The 20,267-nt window shown below is 41.6% G+C and overlaps 1 protein-coding gene across 5 annotated transcripts in view; it reads right to left on the reverse strand.

Annotated features, from left to right (window-relative positions):
* PLCL1 (phospholipase C like 1 (inactive)) overlaps positions 1–18,628 on the reverse strand; it is a 182,858-nt gene extending 164,230 nt beyond the window's left edge. Inside the window, exon 1 of one of the 5 annotated variants that reach the window (XM_038142580.1) lies at positions 18,085–18,628. In XM_038142580.1, the coding sequence (XP_037998508.1) occupies positions 18,085–18,345 (261 nt within the window). In that variant the 5' untranslated portion in view covers positions 18,346–18,628. Of the gene's footprint in view, positions 1–15,123; positions 18,060–18,084 lie in introns of those variants that run through there. The other 4 variants (XM_038142581.1, XM_038142583.1, XM_038142582.1 and 1 more) reach the window with 4 other exon arrangements.
* Between the last annotated feature and the right edge of the window lie 1,639 nt (positions 18,629–20,267).

Below are 20,267 nucleotides of genomic sequence, written 5' to 3' on the forward strand. Positions count from 1 at the left end.
TTTGTATCCAAAATAAATGTCTTAGGAAAGTTTATTTCCTCTCCTAAAAACTGCAGGTTGAGATTATTATATACCTCCTCAAAAACATGCTTGAAGTAACTCATTATGCTGTTCCATCACTGCAGCTCTTTCCACTGTTTCCTATGAAACTGATTAGCACGATACTATTTGCATCCTTCAGTTATCTTCTTTATCCACTGAAGTATACACAATTTCATTCTGAAAATATTTTCAAGGTAGTATTTTTCTTCATTGTAAAAACTTATGATTTATAGGATCCATAGAATATAACAACATTTGGGGGCTTCTCTCCAAAATAATGGAGTTTTAACAGTGCTGGCAAATTCCAAAGGCCATGTAGGAAGACACCTGAATTCATCTTTGAGACAACTCTACAGGGCAGAGCAGGAAAGAATGAAATATCAGACAGTTCTGACTCCCTACATGGCAGCAGGCAGTCTTGATTTCAGGAACTGGCAATCAAGGATTTGTTCTCTGACTGAAGGATTCGCAAATAGCCAAGAAATTTAGTTTATAGCAACACCTCTGTCAAGGGTTATTTATGACCTGCCTGAATTACCACATCACCACAGCAGCTCCAGGAGGGGAGAGCAAGTCCAAAGGGAAAGCATCCAACCCAGTGAGAACACACAGACTCCAAGAAAGCAATCAAATACCACAGTGAAATTGCCTCAAGCACTGAAAAATTCAGAAAAATGGTACAGAACAATAAAGCCAAGAGAGCGTCATTATTGCACTGAAAAGAAAAATTCTGAGGCTAAAGAGATTCCATCAGTCTGGAAAAATATGAAGCCTAAACAGCTTCAGGACACATTCCAACAAAAGGTGAATGCTGAATACTAAGTAGGATCAGCCTCCAAGAATCTTCAGCTTTTCACGTTGCTTGGGAGAGTAACGTACACAGCCTCCACTCTTCTATGCAAAAAGGAAGAATCACTTGCAGAAAGAGAACATGACAAATACACCAAGATTTAAAGCCAACTGCTGCAGGAAGAGTACCTAACAACTTGTCACACACAGCAGTACTTGTCATATTTGAGACAAAGGTGCCTACTTCAGTAAAAGCTGTTCCAAAGGAAACAGTGATTTCCCCACCTGTACAGCTGTGGCCAGCAGGGAGACTGGCTGTGCAGGCTGGGGCTGCAGCCAAACAGCCCAGCACAAGAGACATTGTGGCCTCTTTAACCTCACTGACAGCAAACACACAAGAGGTATCTGACAAAAGCCCAATGACGAAGAAAATAAATTAATTTCTGTTCTCCTATAGGGGTTTAAAAGTTTCATCCTTCTACAGAATGATCACAAAGACTCCTCTCATATTCAGTAAAATAATCTCTTGGTTGTTCTTTCTCATTTGTCTCTCCAGCATACTCTTCTTAATTAGCATTGTAGACAGAGTGCTTTTGGGGAAGAAGCTTATTTTAAAAAATAAACAACCTTTTATTGTGCTGCATAGTGTCCTTATGGAGTTTCTGCCATTACTTCTCTTACCCTCAGTCTTAAACACACATGAAGGATGGGGTTTTCATCGCTGAAACTATAACACATGAACATAACTATGTTATCATGGCAACAAAAATAAAAGCTTTCAGCACTACTAGGGAGGTAAAAGAAATAAACACAGTAACTCCTACATGATTCAAAGTTAGTTTTTACTTGAAAACTATCTAGCTTATTCCATATTCTGAAGTTATGGGATGCTGGAAGGGTCTCACTTTTGTTAAATACAGCAGAAGTTTTTAAAAGCATGATTAAAAAAAAAAAAACAAAAACAAAACAAAAAAAAAAAAAAAAAAAACCAAAAAAAAAAAAAAAAAACAAAAAAACAAAAAAAAACCCAACAAAAAACCCAACAAAAAACCCAACAAAAAACCCAACAAAAAACCCAACAAAAAACCCAACAAAAAACCCAACAAAAAACCCAACAAAAAACCCAACAAAAAACCCAACAAAAAACCCAACAAAAAACCCAACAAAAAACCCAACAAAAAACCCAACAAAAAACCCAACAAAAAACCCAACAAAAAACCCAACAAAAAACCCAACAAAAAACCCAACAAAAAACCCAACAAAAAACCCAACAAAAAACCCAACAAAAAACCCAACAAAAAACCCAACAAAAAACCCAACAAAAAACCCAACAAAAAACCCAACAAAAAACCCAACAAAAAACCCAACAAAAAACCCAACAAAAAACCCAACAAAAAACCCAACAAAAAACCCAACAAAAAACCCAACAAAAAACCCAACAAAAAACCCAACAAAAAACCCAACAAAAAACCCAACAAAAAACCCAACAAAAAACCCAACAAAAAACCCAACAAAAAACCCAACAAAAAACCCAACAAAAAACCCAACAAAAAACCCAACAAAAAACCCAACAAAAAACCCAACAAAAAACCCAACAAAAAACCCAACAAAAAACCCAACAAAAAACCCAACAAAAAACCAGTGGGATTCAACAAGTCTGCTGACAACATGAGACTGTCATTCTTAGTAGTCCAGCGCTGGCACCACAGTGCAACACTCCTGCAAGTCCTGGCAAACCCTTCTGTTATAAAGGTGCTGCAGGGTGATCTTGGGCAGAACCCCAAACACACTGAAAGAACTGGGTCAGTACTAAACTTTTATCTGCTCAGGGACAGCACAGATACAAGAGTGACTAGATAAATGCATCAAGTCAAAACATGTCTCAGAGTTGAGTCCACACTTAGCAGGAAATCACAATGACAGTCAATCAGAATTTTACTTCTGATAATCTGGACTGCTATGTGTAGTTTTTACATCTTTAGTCAAATTGTCTTCCAGTCTAGGCAAGGCCACAAACCAAGATCAAGGAGCAGATTTTGAGTTGACAGTAACGTGGTTATGGTGGAGAGTGAGTGGGGGCAAAAAAAAAAAATCTGAGCAAATATTCAGAGGTTGAGCGCCATCGCTGTGGCTTTTCCAGACATTTGGAAAACAGTGATTACATTGCAAGTTGTTTTAAAGTAAAACACATTTAAATCCAACATACAGGGCAAATACCACGATCATGTGGAAAAAATACTGCAGATATACAGTTTTTAACCTGACAATGTAATTCATGATCTTCACCATTAACTGATGACTATTTGATTTGCAGTAAAATAAAATGTTCTATTTTAAAGGGGTAAGATAAGACTGGGGAAAAAAAAAAAAAACACAACAACAAAAAAACAGGAAAGAGCAAAGGTATTTGGCCATAAAACAAGGTAAAGCAGCTATTTAAAAGCCTATTCCCCCAAGCTGCCAGACACATTCAGACATGCAAGGCTCCTGTGTTCCTGACTTTCAACACCAGGCACTGGTTTCACAGAATGGACAAAATATGCCAGGATGAAGATACAAGATTAAGCCAGGATGAAGCTTTGACACATGAACTACTCTTGCTTACAGAAAAAAAAATACAGGAGAAATATTATGAAAAAATTTAACCGGGTTCATGAGACATTTTCCCCCCTTCGCTGTCCCAGTCCAAGGGAAGGATTTTGTAGGTCCACCGCAAGCCTTTGTTGTCTGTATGAATACATACTTCCATACTATCCTGTATCTCCCTGTATTTTGCCAGTAATAGATACTCCAACACCATCCTGAATATCCCTGTGTTTTTGCTCTATGCATAAAGTAATTAATACAAGCAACAACTTCTCCAGCAGATTAATTATACAGGATTACATGGGAAAGGTCCTTCCACTAACATTCTGCAAGCTCTGCTTTCTCTTTTGGCAAAACAGTCCTTCCCCTAGAAGTAACCATTTCAGAACACAGAACATACTTAAGGGAGCAGGAGCATGGAATTATTTCCTGAGCTGTTCTCTTCCAAGTCTCTGAATGCTCCTATGTGCTGTTATTTGGCAGTTGAACTTTTCTTCTTGCTTTTCACACCTCCCAGAACAAGGTACAGTGGTGTCCTCAGGGAAGAAGGCACTCAGACAGATTTGTAAAACCAACTACAAATCCATTATCGTAATGACTCAATTAATTAAGCAGTTAGGCATGGCTGGAAGTGACCTGCTGGGAGAGACAGTGCTAAACTTCTCCTCCAGTATACAAACTACCAAGAAACAAACCCTAGAGCAGTCAACAGCAAAGGAAGCATTAATCATTATTATCACTGGAAACACCATGAAGCTTATCTTGAAAGTTAAAGAACCACTTGAGAAAAGCAGCAATTCTCCCTGATGCATTGCCTGGATTATTTTACTGCTATTGAGCACTAAATCATCACAGAAAGGAGAGAAGCCTGGCATTCTCTGGTTCTTACTGGCTCATCTGACACCGTTAGAAGCTCATTTAACAGCTGTTATGGGTCCAGTCATCTCAGGTCTTTCCAGAAGGATGCTAAATACCTCCCCGATGTCTTGAGTCCAATGCTCCTGAAGTTAGCCTCCCCAGCCTTTTTTAAAAGGGATTTAAAATTATAATTGCAATTGAACTGCCACAACCCATTCATCCAAGCATGACAGGTATCCCAAAAACCTTCCTGATATAGTAAAATCTTTTATACAGCAACCAAAACACATTATCATATATGCAATGGTAAAACAGTAAAAACAAAAATGTCAAACTAAAAAAAGAAAACAAAACAAAACCCACAACCAACCAAAACGAAAAAAAAAGAGCACCAAACCAAATGGAAAACAAAACCCACTGTATTTTCAAAAACATGAAAGAGGGAGGAAATCTTCAAGTTTTATACTTGGACAAAATCTGGTGTAGAGATTAATGGGTAGCCAAGTCACCTGAGAAGCAACTGATGATATTGAGTTATACAAACACACAGCACGTTTGCATCTTTTCTACAACATTACTCTTTCATATAATTTAATTTCATATTTGCATTCATCCATTAATTACTTTATTGGAGCATAATAAACCCAAAGGGGCAATACAAGGTTATACCCAAATGCTCCCCATGGATTCAGATATCAGCTCCTAATTAGAAACATACAAAATTCATGAAGAGAAAATGCATTTTGAACAACCACTAATATACAGGTAGGCATGACAATCAGCCCGAAAAAAAAACCCAACCCAAAACCAAACACAAACAACAAATAAAATAGTTTGTGTGGTGGTTATTCTTAATTCAACTGTATAGCTGACCTTTTACATACACAACAGGAAGATCAAAGAACAATTTCTCCTGCCCAAACTGCAAGTAACTGCTATTTTTCTGCTGGGGGCATTCATTGGTCCTACCCTGAAAGATGGCATTCATTTCTAACTCCTACTATCCAGCACTCACAAAGGTAACACTCACTTGGGATACCAAGCTCTTTGTCAAAGGCTCCCAATTAGTCTTTTCTACCTAAGAACTGTACAGATCAAATCCTACTTTGGTGTAGCAGGCCAGAAGAACACACAGAACCTCTGGCCTGCAACACCTTTGTTCGAGCAATTGTGTTGGCAAGAGGAGTGCTCTGTATCTCAGTCTGCCACAGCAGCCCAAGTCAGTCTGCACCTCTCTTCCTGCTACAGCAGCTTTTTGCAGAAAACACTAGCTCAGGCTGTAGGTAAGCACACCAGTTTTGCAGCACACACATCAGTCTATGGATGCAGTGTTGGGTCTTCTTCATTCTCTGATTGTTCTCACTCCTATTTTCACCTCCATCTTACAAGAAAGGGGCCCGTGGCCTTTGTCCACATAGAAACATGTTTTAATTAAGACCTAATGCAAATCATTATACAGGCACTCTAGTACCAGCTTTAGTTTTAGCTACCTCCTGATGACCATCAGTTCAAAACTTGAGACTTGTCCACACACTTTTTTTTAAAAAAAAACCTTTCAAATAAACAATCCAAGTTGTATTTACAGTATACCAAAAAGAGCAGGAGACAGAAAGAAATATTTCCAATACATGCAAGTTATTTAGCAGTGTAAACCACACTTGACCTTCTTATTCATACACTTCTGCTGCAATACTGAATTTAAATGGCCTTTTCTTCCCTTTGAAAAGAAGTTGTATCTCCCAATAACTACCACATTCAGTTCTTGGATTCATGCAAAGAAAAAACACCATAATTCCCGCTGCTAAAACTATGCAATACTGCAAAATTTTGTGCATAAAAAGTCAGTTTAACATGTTCTGTGAATTTCTACTATCATGCAAAGTATATACAATACTGATATACATAGAAGAAGGGGAAGATAATAAACTGAGCAAGTGGGAACTATGTTCTTTAGAACATACACATATCCAGACACAAACACTTCAGTGTTTTCCTTGAGTCGTATTTGGAGAACTGTGCAATATGTGCTCCTGGCTGCAATATGCCACAACACAAGCTAGAGACATTCTGCAATCCCTGAGTAGGTGTACAGATAAATAAACAAACTAAATGGTATTTCAAATAAAACATAAAGTTCTAGATTATAACCTACCAATGGATTCAGGATTTCAGCAGGGTCCTATCTTTTGCCTCACAACTGTTCAAAGCTTTTTGAACAGTTTTTTTTTTGAAATTGCTGCAACCTTCTTCGGTTAGAAAGCTGGTATTTCTTCTCCTGGTGAACAGAACATTGTGCCCACACTGTTCCTTTCAAATCCTCAAATTTCTAAAAACTATGCCAAATGCACTTGCAGTAGGCTATAGCTAGCTGTTTATTCAAGCTGAGAGCTGTGTATCACTGGAGAAGTTAAAAGCTGGTCTGAAGTGAGATACAGTTTCCTCTTTGCAGAGGAGGGCTGTGCGAAAGCCAGGCACAAGCTTTACAACAATTTTCTTAAGTAAGCTGAGAAAAATGTGTGGTCCTCCATACTGGGAAGGCAAGGTACTGCTATACAGGATAAGAGTGTACTCTAAAGCTCCAGGGTTTTTTATTTATCAGGATTTAAGTCTTGATAATTTCAAAAGGAACAAAATTGCTCTCTTCCCCAGACATCACAGGCGCTGCCACAATCAGGTACAAGGTGCAGCTTCCCAACATCTCGGCTCTGTGCTCTGCCTTGCCCCGTTTAACATGCTCCCTGTTCATCTCAGTCTCATCTCTCCGTGGTAAACTGGATCATCCATCCAGCCCTAGCTCACACCTAAACACGATACTGGCCATTAGCCCTCAGAAAGGTGAGCTCTTCGGGCAAAGTCACAAGATTTTATCACAAGTGCTTGTATGTCAGCATTTCACAGCACATGGGGACATGGTTACAGTCTTTACGCTGGTCAATGCAAATGAGGATGTTAACCTCATCTCATTAAATCGACCTTTTTTCCTTTCTCTTAAGCTTCACCTGCTCCCCACAGCCATGCCCCTCCCAGCAGAGCTGCTGAGCCTAGGCAAAGCACGATGCTTAACTCTCTCACATTTCACTCTCCCAAGCCAAACAATTTACTTATCCTTCCCATCTACTGCCACAACCCAGCTTCTTCTGCAGGAAAATACCACGGTCCTTGGACTGATCTATGTAATCTGTGCTCAGCATGAGAATGTAAAATAATTTAAGTAGTTATAATGGTTAAAATAAAAAAAAGTCTTCAAAGTTGGAAGTTACTGCTGCAGGGAACACTCCTCTTTGGCAACCAAGGGTACCAGGAGGATGTTCTGAAGGCCACAAGCAGGCTCCAATTTGATCTCAAGATCAAACAGAGATTTGGATCAGCCCATTGAAATCACTCAATTCTAAGCACTAGCCCTGTCCATCAAAGTACTGTACCTCACTACCATGTATGAGACTACCTCCCTTTCATCTCCAAGGATGTAGCAAACAGAAGTATTGAACATGAACAGAATTGTAACCCTGCATTCTGCACATAGATGCTGCAGCAGCACTGCCAAGTAAACAAACAAATGTATTTGCTGTGAGTTAAGTAATCTATTTTTTTTCTCAGTTCTAATGAAAACTTAGTCTTTTTCATGCTTCTAATAAGAACAGCTTCTCTAAAAATAATCCCCCAAAATTCATTCTTCAGCAGTATTAGCATTGGTATTTAAAGTCATACAGTTTTGCCAAACAAACCTTGCCTAGCTCAAAGTAGAATCAGCATAACATAATTAGCCACATTTAAGTGTCTGAAAAACAAAATTGTGAGGTAAAATAACAGGGTTTAGTGATTGGCTATTTGTGTTCAATCCAATCCCTCCTCCATTGATCACAACGGGAAAATTGCCACTGATTTCAGACTGCAGAAACTATGTTTATACTGAAAATCTGCATTGCTTTAGGGAGCAACTGCCACTGTGAATCATAACACTGAGGAAGAAATTCACAAGCTGCGTGAATACCATAACTTGCAGTTCCAAAGCATACACAAATACAACTGATTTTATGTAACACTAGACGACAAGCCTTCCTTCAGGATACATCCATGTGTATGTCCCGGGACAAACCTGTCCTTACCCCCGTGCCAAGGCCTGGGTGTCACCCACAGAGCAAGGCTGGCTCCAGCAAATGAAGGCTCCATTCCCAGTGAAGGCTGTGCTGCTTCCAGGCAGTCTAGGGGACAGGGCTCCATCTACCACTGAACACAAAATGTTCGCAGAAAGTCTTTTTTCTTATGTTGCATGAATTCCAACATCTCTGAGCCAGCACTCAGAGAATTTTTTATTACAGTAGTTACATGAGGTAGCCTGGAGGGGTGTCATACTCCAATGGAACATAGTACTTTTATTAAACTATTACATTTGCTAAATTAATGCAATAACCTCCTACATAATCTCATTCAGAAAAAGAGGGAAGATCTTACAGTAATCCATTCACAGTGTTTCCTCCTGATAGCTCTCGCTCAAAGAGTTCAGCAGTCCCTCTAGGTGAGCAAATGCAACTTCTAATCAGATATTCATGGAAGTTGTTATAAAATCAAATTAAAAGAACAACAACAAAAAATTCACATGGGTCTTCCAAGCAAAACTACAGCTTATAAAAAAATTAAATGCAAGAAACCAGAACTCATTTACATTTATGATAAGTGTTGCCCATAATGTATTTTGTGTCCTAAGAGAAAAACTAACATTAAGTAAAAATTATTCTTCTATGCAACCAGGCTAAAACTGACAGAATCATCAAGATAATCTATTTCCTCAAAAAAAATCCCAACAGTGAAAACAAAACTAAAACATCACTGTGATATTAAAATTCAGTGGTATGCTTGCCTAAATGCTACAGGGCTATGGAAAGCTTAACAGGGGATGCCCAAACAGGCAGCAATCTTAAGAAGAGAGAGATGCAAGGAATCACCACCAAGCCGACAAGAGCAGGACCAAGGCAGCCCTCAGTCGTCTTCCCGTTGTTCTCTCAACCAGAGCCGCCGCAAATGTTTGTGGCATAAAAACCCTCTGGCTTCTGGCAGCCACCTTGTGCCCTTTCCCAGGTTCCCCAAACCTGACATCATTCAGCAGCCAGTCCCCTGAAACACCCACACACCTCTTGCATGGTACATGCCCAAAAGACCAGAAAACCAGAGCAACCCAGCTCAGGCAACGAACTGTTCTTTTCCTGTGGGACTTCTCCCGCAGCAGAGCTCAGAGCTGCATCTGCAAATGTGATCCCCATGGCTGTGCTCAAAATTCTTCCTCAAGTCCTGGTCCTCCACCTCAGCCCTGTCCTGCTTGTGCACCCATGACTGACTCCTGACTTCAGTGCCCAACCTTCCAGCCAGGCTCCCTGGTTTTATTTCAGCCTTGCCTGCTCCCCATGACAGCCGTGCTCTCAGCAGCACTCTGATTACATATAATCCAATTTTCTGAATTTCACTCGAGTTTCTAGACATGCTCTCACTCTGCTCTGGCCTGTGGCTTTTCTGGTGTACTCAAGCACTAGCATCTGATTCCTGATCAAGGAGTTTTACCTCTTATTGCTATTTACTTCCTGCCTTTTTCTTGCAAGCGTGGTGTACCTGTCATTCTCAGGCAGTGCCCTAAGCACACCTACTCCTCAAAATGCATTGACTGCAGTAGGATCAAATAAAACAGAATTTCTTAAATTCATGTCATCTTCTTCATCCATACTTCTGGCAAAGCTTTTGTCTGGCTGCTTGCTCTTCTGGTTTGGTTTTTAAGCAGACAAACTCTCTAGGAGATGCATCAACACAAAATGGAGAAAAGTCTACCAGTACACACAAAAGCAAGATGGACACTGACACATTTCCATGAGCAGCAGGCATCTTATACCACAAGTGCATCCTGCATTTTACTTAAGGAACTCCTTTTTTAGTTGTATTTACCCTCCAAACTATCTGAAAGATTGAAATAGCATTAAAACTTTTCATAGTCCACAATCAAAACAAATTAGTAATCCATCAAACCCGCCTAATGAATTAAAAACACCCCGCATCCACCTATAGTACAATACAGGTAATTAGGTCCAAATGACTCTGGGAGAACCACCATTCAACATTAGCTTAACAGACTCTGTGTCCATAAAATAATAAATGCTGAGCACTGCACTTCACTCTAGATTACTAGACTTATTTGAAAGGTATGCAGTTGAGCAGCCAGCTTCATACTGAATAGATTTCCAACTGAGATTCTTACTGCCCATTCAGAAGTTGCATCCCAGTTGCCAAAACAAGCATCCATTGAACAATGATGATTTGAGTCCTAATTACCGACCACTTCTATAGCCATTTACACCCACACAAATCAATGCATGACAACTTTGAAGCATTCAAACACATTTCCACTGTCAACCAATCTCTGAACAAAGAACTGGGCAGCAAACACATGCTCCTTTTACCCCTTCAAGAAGTACCAAAGCAGCCTAACATAGGTCAACCTGAAGGACATCCAGCAGGGTGAAGAGCTTCTGGGGAAAATTCAATATGACTCTAATGAAGGTTTTCTGTAGCTGTTTCAGCTGGGATTATCTAAAACATGGTGTGTCAGTATTCCCCTGAGCAGGCCACTCAGGAGGAGAATCCAATCTTCACAGTATACATTTACAGCTAGAGTATATTTTTTAAAATCCCCTCAATACAGTAATACTTTGTTCCAGTTACCTTTTAGACTGACATACACCTTTAAATAGGCATCCCACAATAACATCACTTGATGCATGCTGCCTCAAATAATAATCCCAAGGCTAATTTCATGGATGTAAGTGGCTCTGGAAGAGGAGGAATATTTTACCTCAGTTTGATTCCAGTACAAAGTCTTAATGGTCAGAGACTTTCAACTTAATAAATACACACCAAACAGTGAGCCACAACTGAAGATATTACAATAATCTAAGAAATTTGAACACATTTCAGGAAAGGGGTTAATTGTCACTTAAAACTGCAAACTTCGGATATAAGACTCTTCCAGAAAACAGGATTCTACACAAGCAGGCTTCAAACCCCAGAATATTTAGGACACAGAAAGATTTAAGAACAAGGCTTTGATTGTAAATACATTTCCAAACCTATACATACAAAGATCTTTATGAGTCTTCAGAACATGTTAGCATTTAGTAAAGGTATTTAGCCATTTGTGGCACTTATTTCTTTAATCAAGTCTCAGTAGCTCTTGAACTGTCACGCATGTCAAAACCTTCAAGTCACATTAGCTAAAAGAAAGCCCCTAGAATACATGTGTTATTAAAAGTAATATTAATCATCCTTCCTCATATCTTAGAAAAATCACCCAGTATTACCAGAAATTACACCCACCCGTCAAATAGGTTGATTAAGTTCACAAGAACAACCAGCTAAATGGTTCACCACAGCAGATGTATTATTGGTTCTACAGTAACTGCCTGCATTTTTACATCTACTGTAGGGAAGAACAGAAAAAAATATATACCATTAACTCAGTTTAAACAACTTCGTTGCAGATGGTGATGATCTCAGTGGAACTACAAAATGAATACAATGTTAGCATGAGAAACAGGATTTGCATCTCCACACAGATACTTAACTTTATTAACAGCTCCTTTACATACCTGGAAAGCAATAGAAAGCTCTCCTCCTCTGCCACTGCTCTGTCCACCAGCCCCATTACTTCATCAGAATATTATTTTTAATTATTTATGTACTTCTGCACTGAAGTCTTTATGCACATAATTTAAAAACAAATCAACCAGTATCACCAACTTGATCTTTTATTCCCAACCTTAACAGCTCCTACATCTTACCTTGAAAACCTATCAAACAACTTCCTGAAAAAAACCTGCCAGAACTTGTGTTTGCAGACCACTGGACTAGCTGTTACTCTACAGAAAGGTCACCTTTCAGTAATTCCTGTGCAAGACACTCAAATCACCTTGACTCCTATGAACTGGTACAGAAAAACACCCCAAACACAAAGCTTTATCCATCTGTACCCACATGTTTACTGAGATCACTGGTCATGTGTTACATTATGTGCCAAGTGGAACCAAACCAAGAAATAGGGACAACTACTAGAATAGTTAACAGACATTTTTTCTATAAACTTCAAAGGAAGAAGCTTGGCCTGGATGTAGGTTGTTTGGGTTTGTTTAAAATTTTTCAAGTGGTAAAGTTGAGACGAGTCAGTGTAAAGGCACTCATTAACTTCTAGGAGACTTTTAGCCAGATGAGCCTTTAGGACAGCTTCCCAAGACTCACATGCCCAAATCTTGCACCTGAATAATTTTATATATAGTGGTTTCCATTGCTATGATAATTACTATTGAGAGCTTGACACAAAAAAAAATTACACAAGACCTAAATCTTTCTCACTATGGTGTTACCAACTTAGGCACAGCTATACTGGATCTACTGATGTTGCTTTAAGAACCAAGAGGAAAGAGATGGAATTTAAGCCCCAGTCTGAAATGTCTACTGCCCTCCATGAGAATGTATGTCTGATAAACAAACAGTTCAAAGATAAACTGCCCGTCTTCACTGATACTAATTACTGGCCATAACTCATTTGACAAAAGCAGGTCTATACCAGTATTTGTTCTGTCCAAAATTGTCTTGAATAGATGCTTAAGGAAAAACAGTGGTGTATGGAATAGAGGTGCAGTGTTACAAAAATATAAACAGCTATGCCACAGCAATCCGAAAAAATCATTAAACGTTTCTCTTCTGTAAAGCTGGCAAATATTAATTCTAAATAACTAAATTAACAAAGAAGATTCTTTAATTTCTAAGGAAATTTTATACTAGCAGTAATGGAAACCACTTCCCTGGGTCTCTTAACAATTCATTTCAGTTTTTTTAACAAACAGATACTGGGTTAGCTAAAGATCAACGTCGGCTGGTATCCCAAGAAGAGTACATGCCTGGGGAAACACATAAGAAGCAAGGAAGTACAAAGTGGTTGATTCTTTGCTGCGGCTCCCAGAGTTCAAGCACTTGTGGTTTAGGAACTTTCAAAGCCAGATGCTTTTGGTGCATTGTGAAGCTCTCTTCATCAGTTTGTCATTTCAAACCTGCTCAAACACATTTACACGTCCGACTGCACAGATTTCTGGGGCTGTAAAGTGCATGATTTACTCACATGCTGCATCAGGAAATAATGTCATTTATTTTCAACCTGCTGCTAAAGAACTACCACTGGTTTTTTTCCTTGACTTCACATTCTGTGAAAGAGAGTGAATGTCAGTTCCCTGTTTCCCACGATGTTTGGGAATTGACATACATATAAATATCACCCTTTAGTGATAAAGTTACCTTTTTCCAGATCTATCTGGTGTATTTCCCATTTTGTGACAGTCTTTGCATGGCTAGACGTGTCCTTCTTGCCCTTCTAAATACCTTTTTAGGCTCTACCACGTTATATAATGTAATCTCAACTTACATATTCTCCTTTTTTCCTCTGGTACATATATGTCCAAGAATGCATTCATGATAAAATCAGCATTGGACTATCAAGTAGTTTATCAGCTTTGATGAATCTTACATAGTCATAGTTTTAGATTATTAAGCAGCAAGTGCCTAAATGCAAGCTTACACTACCAAAAGCTATGTAAAAGCTTCTGGAGAACCATTACAGTCCTGAAAAACTGTCTTCTGAAAACAGTCTTAAATAGTTACATTGCATAGACAGACGTGGCATGTATTTAAAACACTTGAATTCTGTCACCACACATCAGAACAAACTGAAAGAAACTAAGCCTCATTGCTTTCATTGCAGGGTTTTTTTTAAAGAGAATGTCACAAGCATAAATACAAGTCTTGAAATAAGATAGCTGGCTATCTTGATACACTTTCACTGATTAATTAAACTGCAAAAACCTAAAACTTGTAGTTCTTAGGCTTAGTAGTGTATTATGAGCAAGGACAACTCAACCGGCTTTTAAAGGAAAACAAATCTCTACATGAAGCAGGCAAACAGCCTTTAGAAGAGCTTCAGTGAAGGACTCACAGCTCTATTGTGACTAAAGTTAAAGTCTCTGAGTTAGAGAGTCTGCAGCTGCTACTTCAAGTTCATTTCATGGGCACAGTCTGCTGCGTTATCTGCTACAGTATCTTAAAACAAAGATCCAGGAAGAAAACAAACACATGATCCCAAAAGTTTGTCTTGCACGCAAACACAGCAGAGAGAGATGCCTGATAAGAATTGACAGAGAAATATTTTGGTAGAAAGCTACAAAGTATTTCAGTAGCATTACATAACAAATTACACAGCCTTCCTACTCATTTATTAAAGTGCTCATACATGGCAATGGCAGAAGGAACATGCCAGAAGGAAAACAACATCCATTTACTCTGTTTAGAACCCCCCACACAGGAAGGCTTGCAAAGCATTACATGTAAAGAAAGCAGAAATCCAGTTCTCCAAGCACTGTCTTCTGCTCTCCCGGCCTAAAAGTAGTTGAAATTATTATTCTATTTGCAAACAGCTGGGCCTGGATTACTCACAAGCAACAACAACAACAAAAAACAAACAAAAAAAAACTTGGCAAATCATTTAGTCTCTGCATACTCCATCTTTAGGCTTCCTAGAAAACAGGTCAAGTTCTAAGATCTCTTGCCATTTCTCTAGTTTTATCTCCAAGCATTCTTGTCTGCTGATTTCGGGTTCCTCATTCCAGTTCTATAGTAAGACCACTTACCTCTTCCTTGCATTAGGAAAAACCAAAACACAAAACCTAAAAGAAACCAACTAATGCACATTAGTGAAACAACTTAATGCACAGCTACAACCTAAAGAACAGCTACAACTATTTCTCATTAATCTCATTTTGCATTTACCTCAATCTACAAAGCTGTGAACATCAGCAAAGCAAAATGGGAATAATAATTTTCTGGCTACACTTTGTTCTTTTTATATAAATGAGTTCTCTTGTTTCTGAAGCCAAATATAGAGCACATGAATGCACTGAAGATTATTTAGAAGGGTTCATATTTTACTTGCAATATACGCCAAGTGGAATTTGCAGCAGGGAAGATTTTTAAAGCAAGTCCCTGTTCAGCCTTTGTACTTCACAGTTATACTGTGGGTGCCAGAACGCTCCAATGTAAGCAAGTCTGGCTTCCACTGGAATTGAACTCTCAGATGTTAACCTTGAGACTTGCAGAGTTTCAGAAGACAGCTGGGGAAAAATGCTGTTAAAAGTGTACTTTGACCATCTAAATTTACAGAATTTTAACTTTTTGCTTAACTGAGCAAGACCACTCATGTTTAAAGTACACCTTTAAATAGGTGGGAGAGAAATGGGAAAACAGAGCAGGAATGTTCAACTCCTGCAAAATAAGAGCTTGTCCTTACTGTGCAACTTCCTTTGCTTTCTTAAGTCACATTTTTCAGCAGATAAGATCAGCTTAGAGGAAGCAATGGAATACTATTTTGACTATAGATTTATATGAACATATGGACATTTTGGAGTAAAATAAATATAATAAATCATTAGAAAATTCATTTCCCTGTAAAACATAATGATTGTGCAGAAATCCTGCATGTTGAAGTCCTGGAAAAAAGAAAAAATGTAAGTTGGAGGGTTTTATCTTAATTCTAACTAAAATTTGCATTTAAACCTGATGAATATGTCCTAGTATGTTAGAAATTCCTGAAAATTCAAATAAATACATTATTTCATTTCTACCTCAAGTTAATAGTATTTCCTAGTATAATGCCAAAGGAAAATTGTGATTCAAAACACTTTTATATACCACTGAGATAACCTTGAGGGAAAAGAAATGCAATGCTTTCTATGGGGTCCCAACACAGTGCCTTAGAGATGCACAGCCTGGGAATTCTCAAGTTCAGACCCCTGCTATGAGACACAGCCATGTTATCTAATTTAATCCATCTATTTAACAGTTACATTTAAGGTTAACAAGGGTATTTTTCATTCCGCTCCTATCAAAAGATCATTCCAAACCCTTACAGGCCCCAGAGTAACCGTCTAGTTTGCAGACTGGATCTACACGTAAGAGTCCTTTGCTCTTGTCCAAGGAATCTATTTTTCCCCTCTTATAGTATTCAATCCAGCCACCTTATCAGCCCATCCTAGCTATCCTTCTAGGCATCTGCTCCAGTTTGAAGCCACCATTCCTAAGCACGGGAAACTGAGTTTACTCAGTATTTCAGATGAGTTTTTTGTATAAGAACATTAATACTTTCTTACCTCTGTCAGGAATCTTTCTCCTTCTAAACACCATCCTGAGATATGGCTCAAGGAATTTCCAGAAGAGTGATCGTTGGCACTATGCGCTAATGTGCTGATCATTATCAGATGTGCTAAATGATCAATATCAAACTACCAACCGGTAGTGAAAATGCTACTCAGTCATTAACAATTATACACCGTTTATGACATTAAAACCCACCTACCACACAGAACTGGCATAGCCTGTAAAAATAATGATACATTTTTGACTGAAATCCAAGATTGTGTATTTTCAATTTTTGAAACCTTCACGCAATTCTAAGAGAAAATATCATCTCCTTACCAGCACAGTTACAGAACTTTGATCCTGATTTAGCAAAGCATTTATACATTTATGCAACTTCAGACTGGAAGCATTCCCATGTAAAGACATCGTGGATGTCTTTACAAAACTAAAATCACCCTTAACGCTTTGCTGGACTTAATGGGTTAATACTTCAACGTGAAACTTACAAAGGACCCTCGAGGCTCTTTTGCATTTAACCACCTCGGTCTCCTCTGAACATTTATAGCTTTAAAATGCAAAAGGCAAGTATTTCGCGTATCTGTTCTTCCGTTGAATTGACACATTAAGCTGCAAGAGCTAAGCATGCGTCCTGAGCTTCCAGCACTAAGGTAGAGCTCTACCCAGTGCCTTCACACATTTACAGATGAGAAGTCTTCTTTTCCGCTGTTCTCCCGCTGCCTTCCAAGTGCAAATCACTAACAAGAGGATCACGTGTGACCATATACTAAATTATGTTCGCCCAGGAGATTTCATTCATCGGTTCCCCAAAAACTGGCGATTAAGCCTACATACTTGCAAAGAGATGCCATTTAATTCAAAACTACAGTGTTTATTTTAAAAAAAATTAAACCGCAAAAAAAAAGAAGAATCAACATAATCATAAAACCATTTTCCTCACCAGACAATAACAAAGGCGGAAGCTTTAATGTCACGCCCGCCTGTTAATTTCACATTAAAGGTGCTAAACAGCCGGTGCTGCTCCGCAACAACCTGTACTACAGTCCGTCTCCAAACACACCTTCTGTTAATTTGTGACACTGCATATTTTGCTGCTCAAGAACTAAGAAAGCCAGCCCTGTAGAAGCTATTCAGTCTGCCTTCCAGGTGCTTCATAAATATTAAATAAGAACAGATACGAGCTGCTATGCAAAAACTTTACAACTCGGCGGGAAGCTGCCCCATGGGTCACGCACGAGTGCGGGGAGCACCCCGACCCCTCTGAGCGGCGGCGGGAGCAGCACCCCATCACAGACCCTGCAGAGCCGCTCGGTCCGGGCACGCACCTTGCCCCGGGGGCGGCGGCGCCGCGGCCCCGCCGTCCTTGCTCGCCGCAGGCAGGGCAGCGGCGCTGCGCGGCGGAGCGGCCGCTTCACCTGCGCGGAGGGTGCGCGCAGCCCGTCCCCGGAGGGGTCCCACCACCCCCCTGCCCAGCCCGGCCCCCTCCCACGGGCAGGGGCGCACCGAAGGGCGGCTTCAGCCTGAGTAACCCGGCGGCGGGACCCGCGCAAACTTCCCGGCGGCGCGGCACACCCTTACCTTGATGATGCTGCTCCTCCGCGGGGTGGCCTTGGCCGCCTCCAGCAGGCAGGCGTCGGGGTCGGGCGCAGCCGCTGGCCCCAGGCTGCCGCCGGGGAAGCGCTCCGCGGTACCCACGGCCGAAACGCCGCTCCGGCGCTCCCGCCTCCTGCCCCCGGCGTCCAGGGATGCCGGCTCGGGCTCCTCCTCGGCACGGTAAGCGGCGTCGGGAGGAGCACGGCCCGCCGCCGGCTGCTCTCTGCCGCCAGCAGCCTCTGCCATCGCCCCGCCGAGCGGTGTCAACTTCTCCGGGGTGCTGAGAGGGCGGGGGAGTCACACGGACGGAGGAACGGACGGAGGAACGGACGGCGTCCCGCGGCGCTCCGCTCACGGCACGGCGGCGGCAGCACCAACTTTCCCCGGAGGAGCCATGTCCGTCCCCGGGGCGGAGGGTGCCCGCGCGGGACGCCGCGGTGCCAGAGGAGCGGGGCGGGGGACGCGAGGAGCGCGCAGGAAGTGCGGCCACAGCCCCGCGCTGTTGTGACAGGAGCCGGGCTTATGTTGACGGACGGCGAGCTCGACCAATCGGCGGCGCGGCCGCCCCCCGGCGGCGCAGCGGCAGCCAATGGCCCTGGGGAGGGGCGTGCCCGCGGGACTCCTGGACGGACGGGCGGTCGGGGCGGTGCGCGGGGGGCGGCTGGGGCGCTGTAGGAGGACTTGTGACACCTGGTCGCCCCCGCCACGACCTTGACGAAGAGGGCTTGTGGAGGACCTGTCGAGAGCGTTCGTGTGCCGGGGTGGCCGCGGGAATGCTTCCCCGCGCGTGTTTTAGGCCGGTGTGGGCTGCCTCTGTGCCAGGGTAAAAGCAGCGTGCGGAAGGGGTGACTTAGGTTACTAACACCCTGCAGCACGCGTAGCCCTCAAGTAGAAGCACCGCTTCGGGAACGGGGACGCTGCCAGCGCCGGTCGTGGGGGCTGCGGGTGTAAGGGGCACCTTGAGGCTGCTGACGGCGGGCCGGCAGAGTGGATGCGAGGCGTAAGAGACAGCTCACAAAAGACGTCGAAGACTCACGTTAGGGCTCCCCCTCCTCTAGAAAACGAGCCAACAGCGAGGCAGGTTGTGCGGGGCGCGCCGCTCGCTCCGCTCTCGCCGCCCGCCCGGGGCGCTGCCGCTCCTGCCCTGCCCCTCACGGCCCCGGGCCCGGCGCGCGCTGGCGCGGCCGACAGCGCCCCCTGGCGGCCGCGGCCCCGCTCGGCGCCGGTGCGGGCAGCAGGAGGCTCCCGGGAAAGGGCAGCCTTTGGAAGAGCTCGTGCCAGCGTGCTGCTGTCCCTTGTAATTCTTCAGGGGGTATTTAGTTATAATGAGATTATCCACGTGGACACGTCAGGAAAGGTGGGGTGGAGTGCAGCAAGGGTGAAAGCCCAGGGAAGAGGTGAGGAAGGGATTATACAGTGAGATGGAAAATAGAACGGGTAGGGCTGGGCTAGCTGGTAGTCGCCAGTGAGACTCTGTGGGAACATTCATTTCTCCCTGTTTTCTAAAGTAATTCCCTGATTAATGTGTTTGGCACCTTTTGGCAGTCACTGATTAAGAAAGAAAATAACAGAGAACATCCTTACCTTAACCAGCCATTAGCTACTAGCAAATGCCTGGCTACAGGGCATAATTGTTACTTAAAGGATGTGAAATTTATATCTGTATGTACACACACAATACATAAATTTAGCATTCTATGTTTAAAAAGGTCTAGAACTTCTGTCAAGGGTATTGAGGCATCTATAGTATTCAACTCAAAGAAATGCTAATTGGGGGACAGATCTAGATACCACTGAACTTTTTCATTAGCTTCTTTCTAAATTTTATGTTAAAAATGTCAAAATACATGTATACGCCAGTTATTTTGCTTTTTTCAGTGAAAAATGTCACAAAATAAGTAACACTGAAAGAAAATAGAAAATATTCGCATTGAAGAAACATTTATGTTAAGCAGTACTGGAGAGAAGAGACTGTAAGGGAATGAAGGATTTAACCCTAGCCTGCATTGTACAAGACAGAGAACATCATACCAAGTCACTGCAACAAAGAGGAGGAAAAAAAACCCAAACCAACTAAAAAAACTTATGTATCCACAGACTGACTTCAGAAGACTAATTTAAATACAACAGAGAAGGTAATTACCATGCAATGTTTTAGTAGAGGGAAT

The sequence above is a fragment of the Motacilla alba genome, chromosome 7, assembly GCF_015832195.1.
Source record: "Motacilla alba alba isolate MOTALB_02 chromosome 7, Motacilla_alba_V1.0_pri, whole genome shotgun sequence".
Lineage (NCBI taxonomy): Eukaryota > Metazoa > Chordata > Aves > Passeriformes > Motacillidae > Motacilla > Motacilla alba.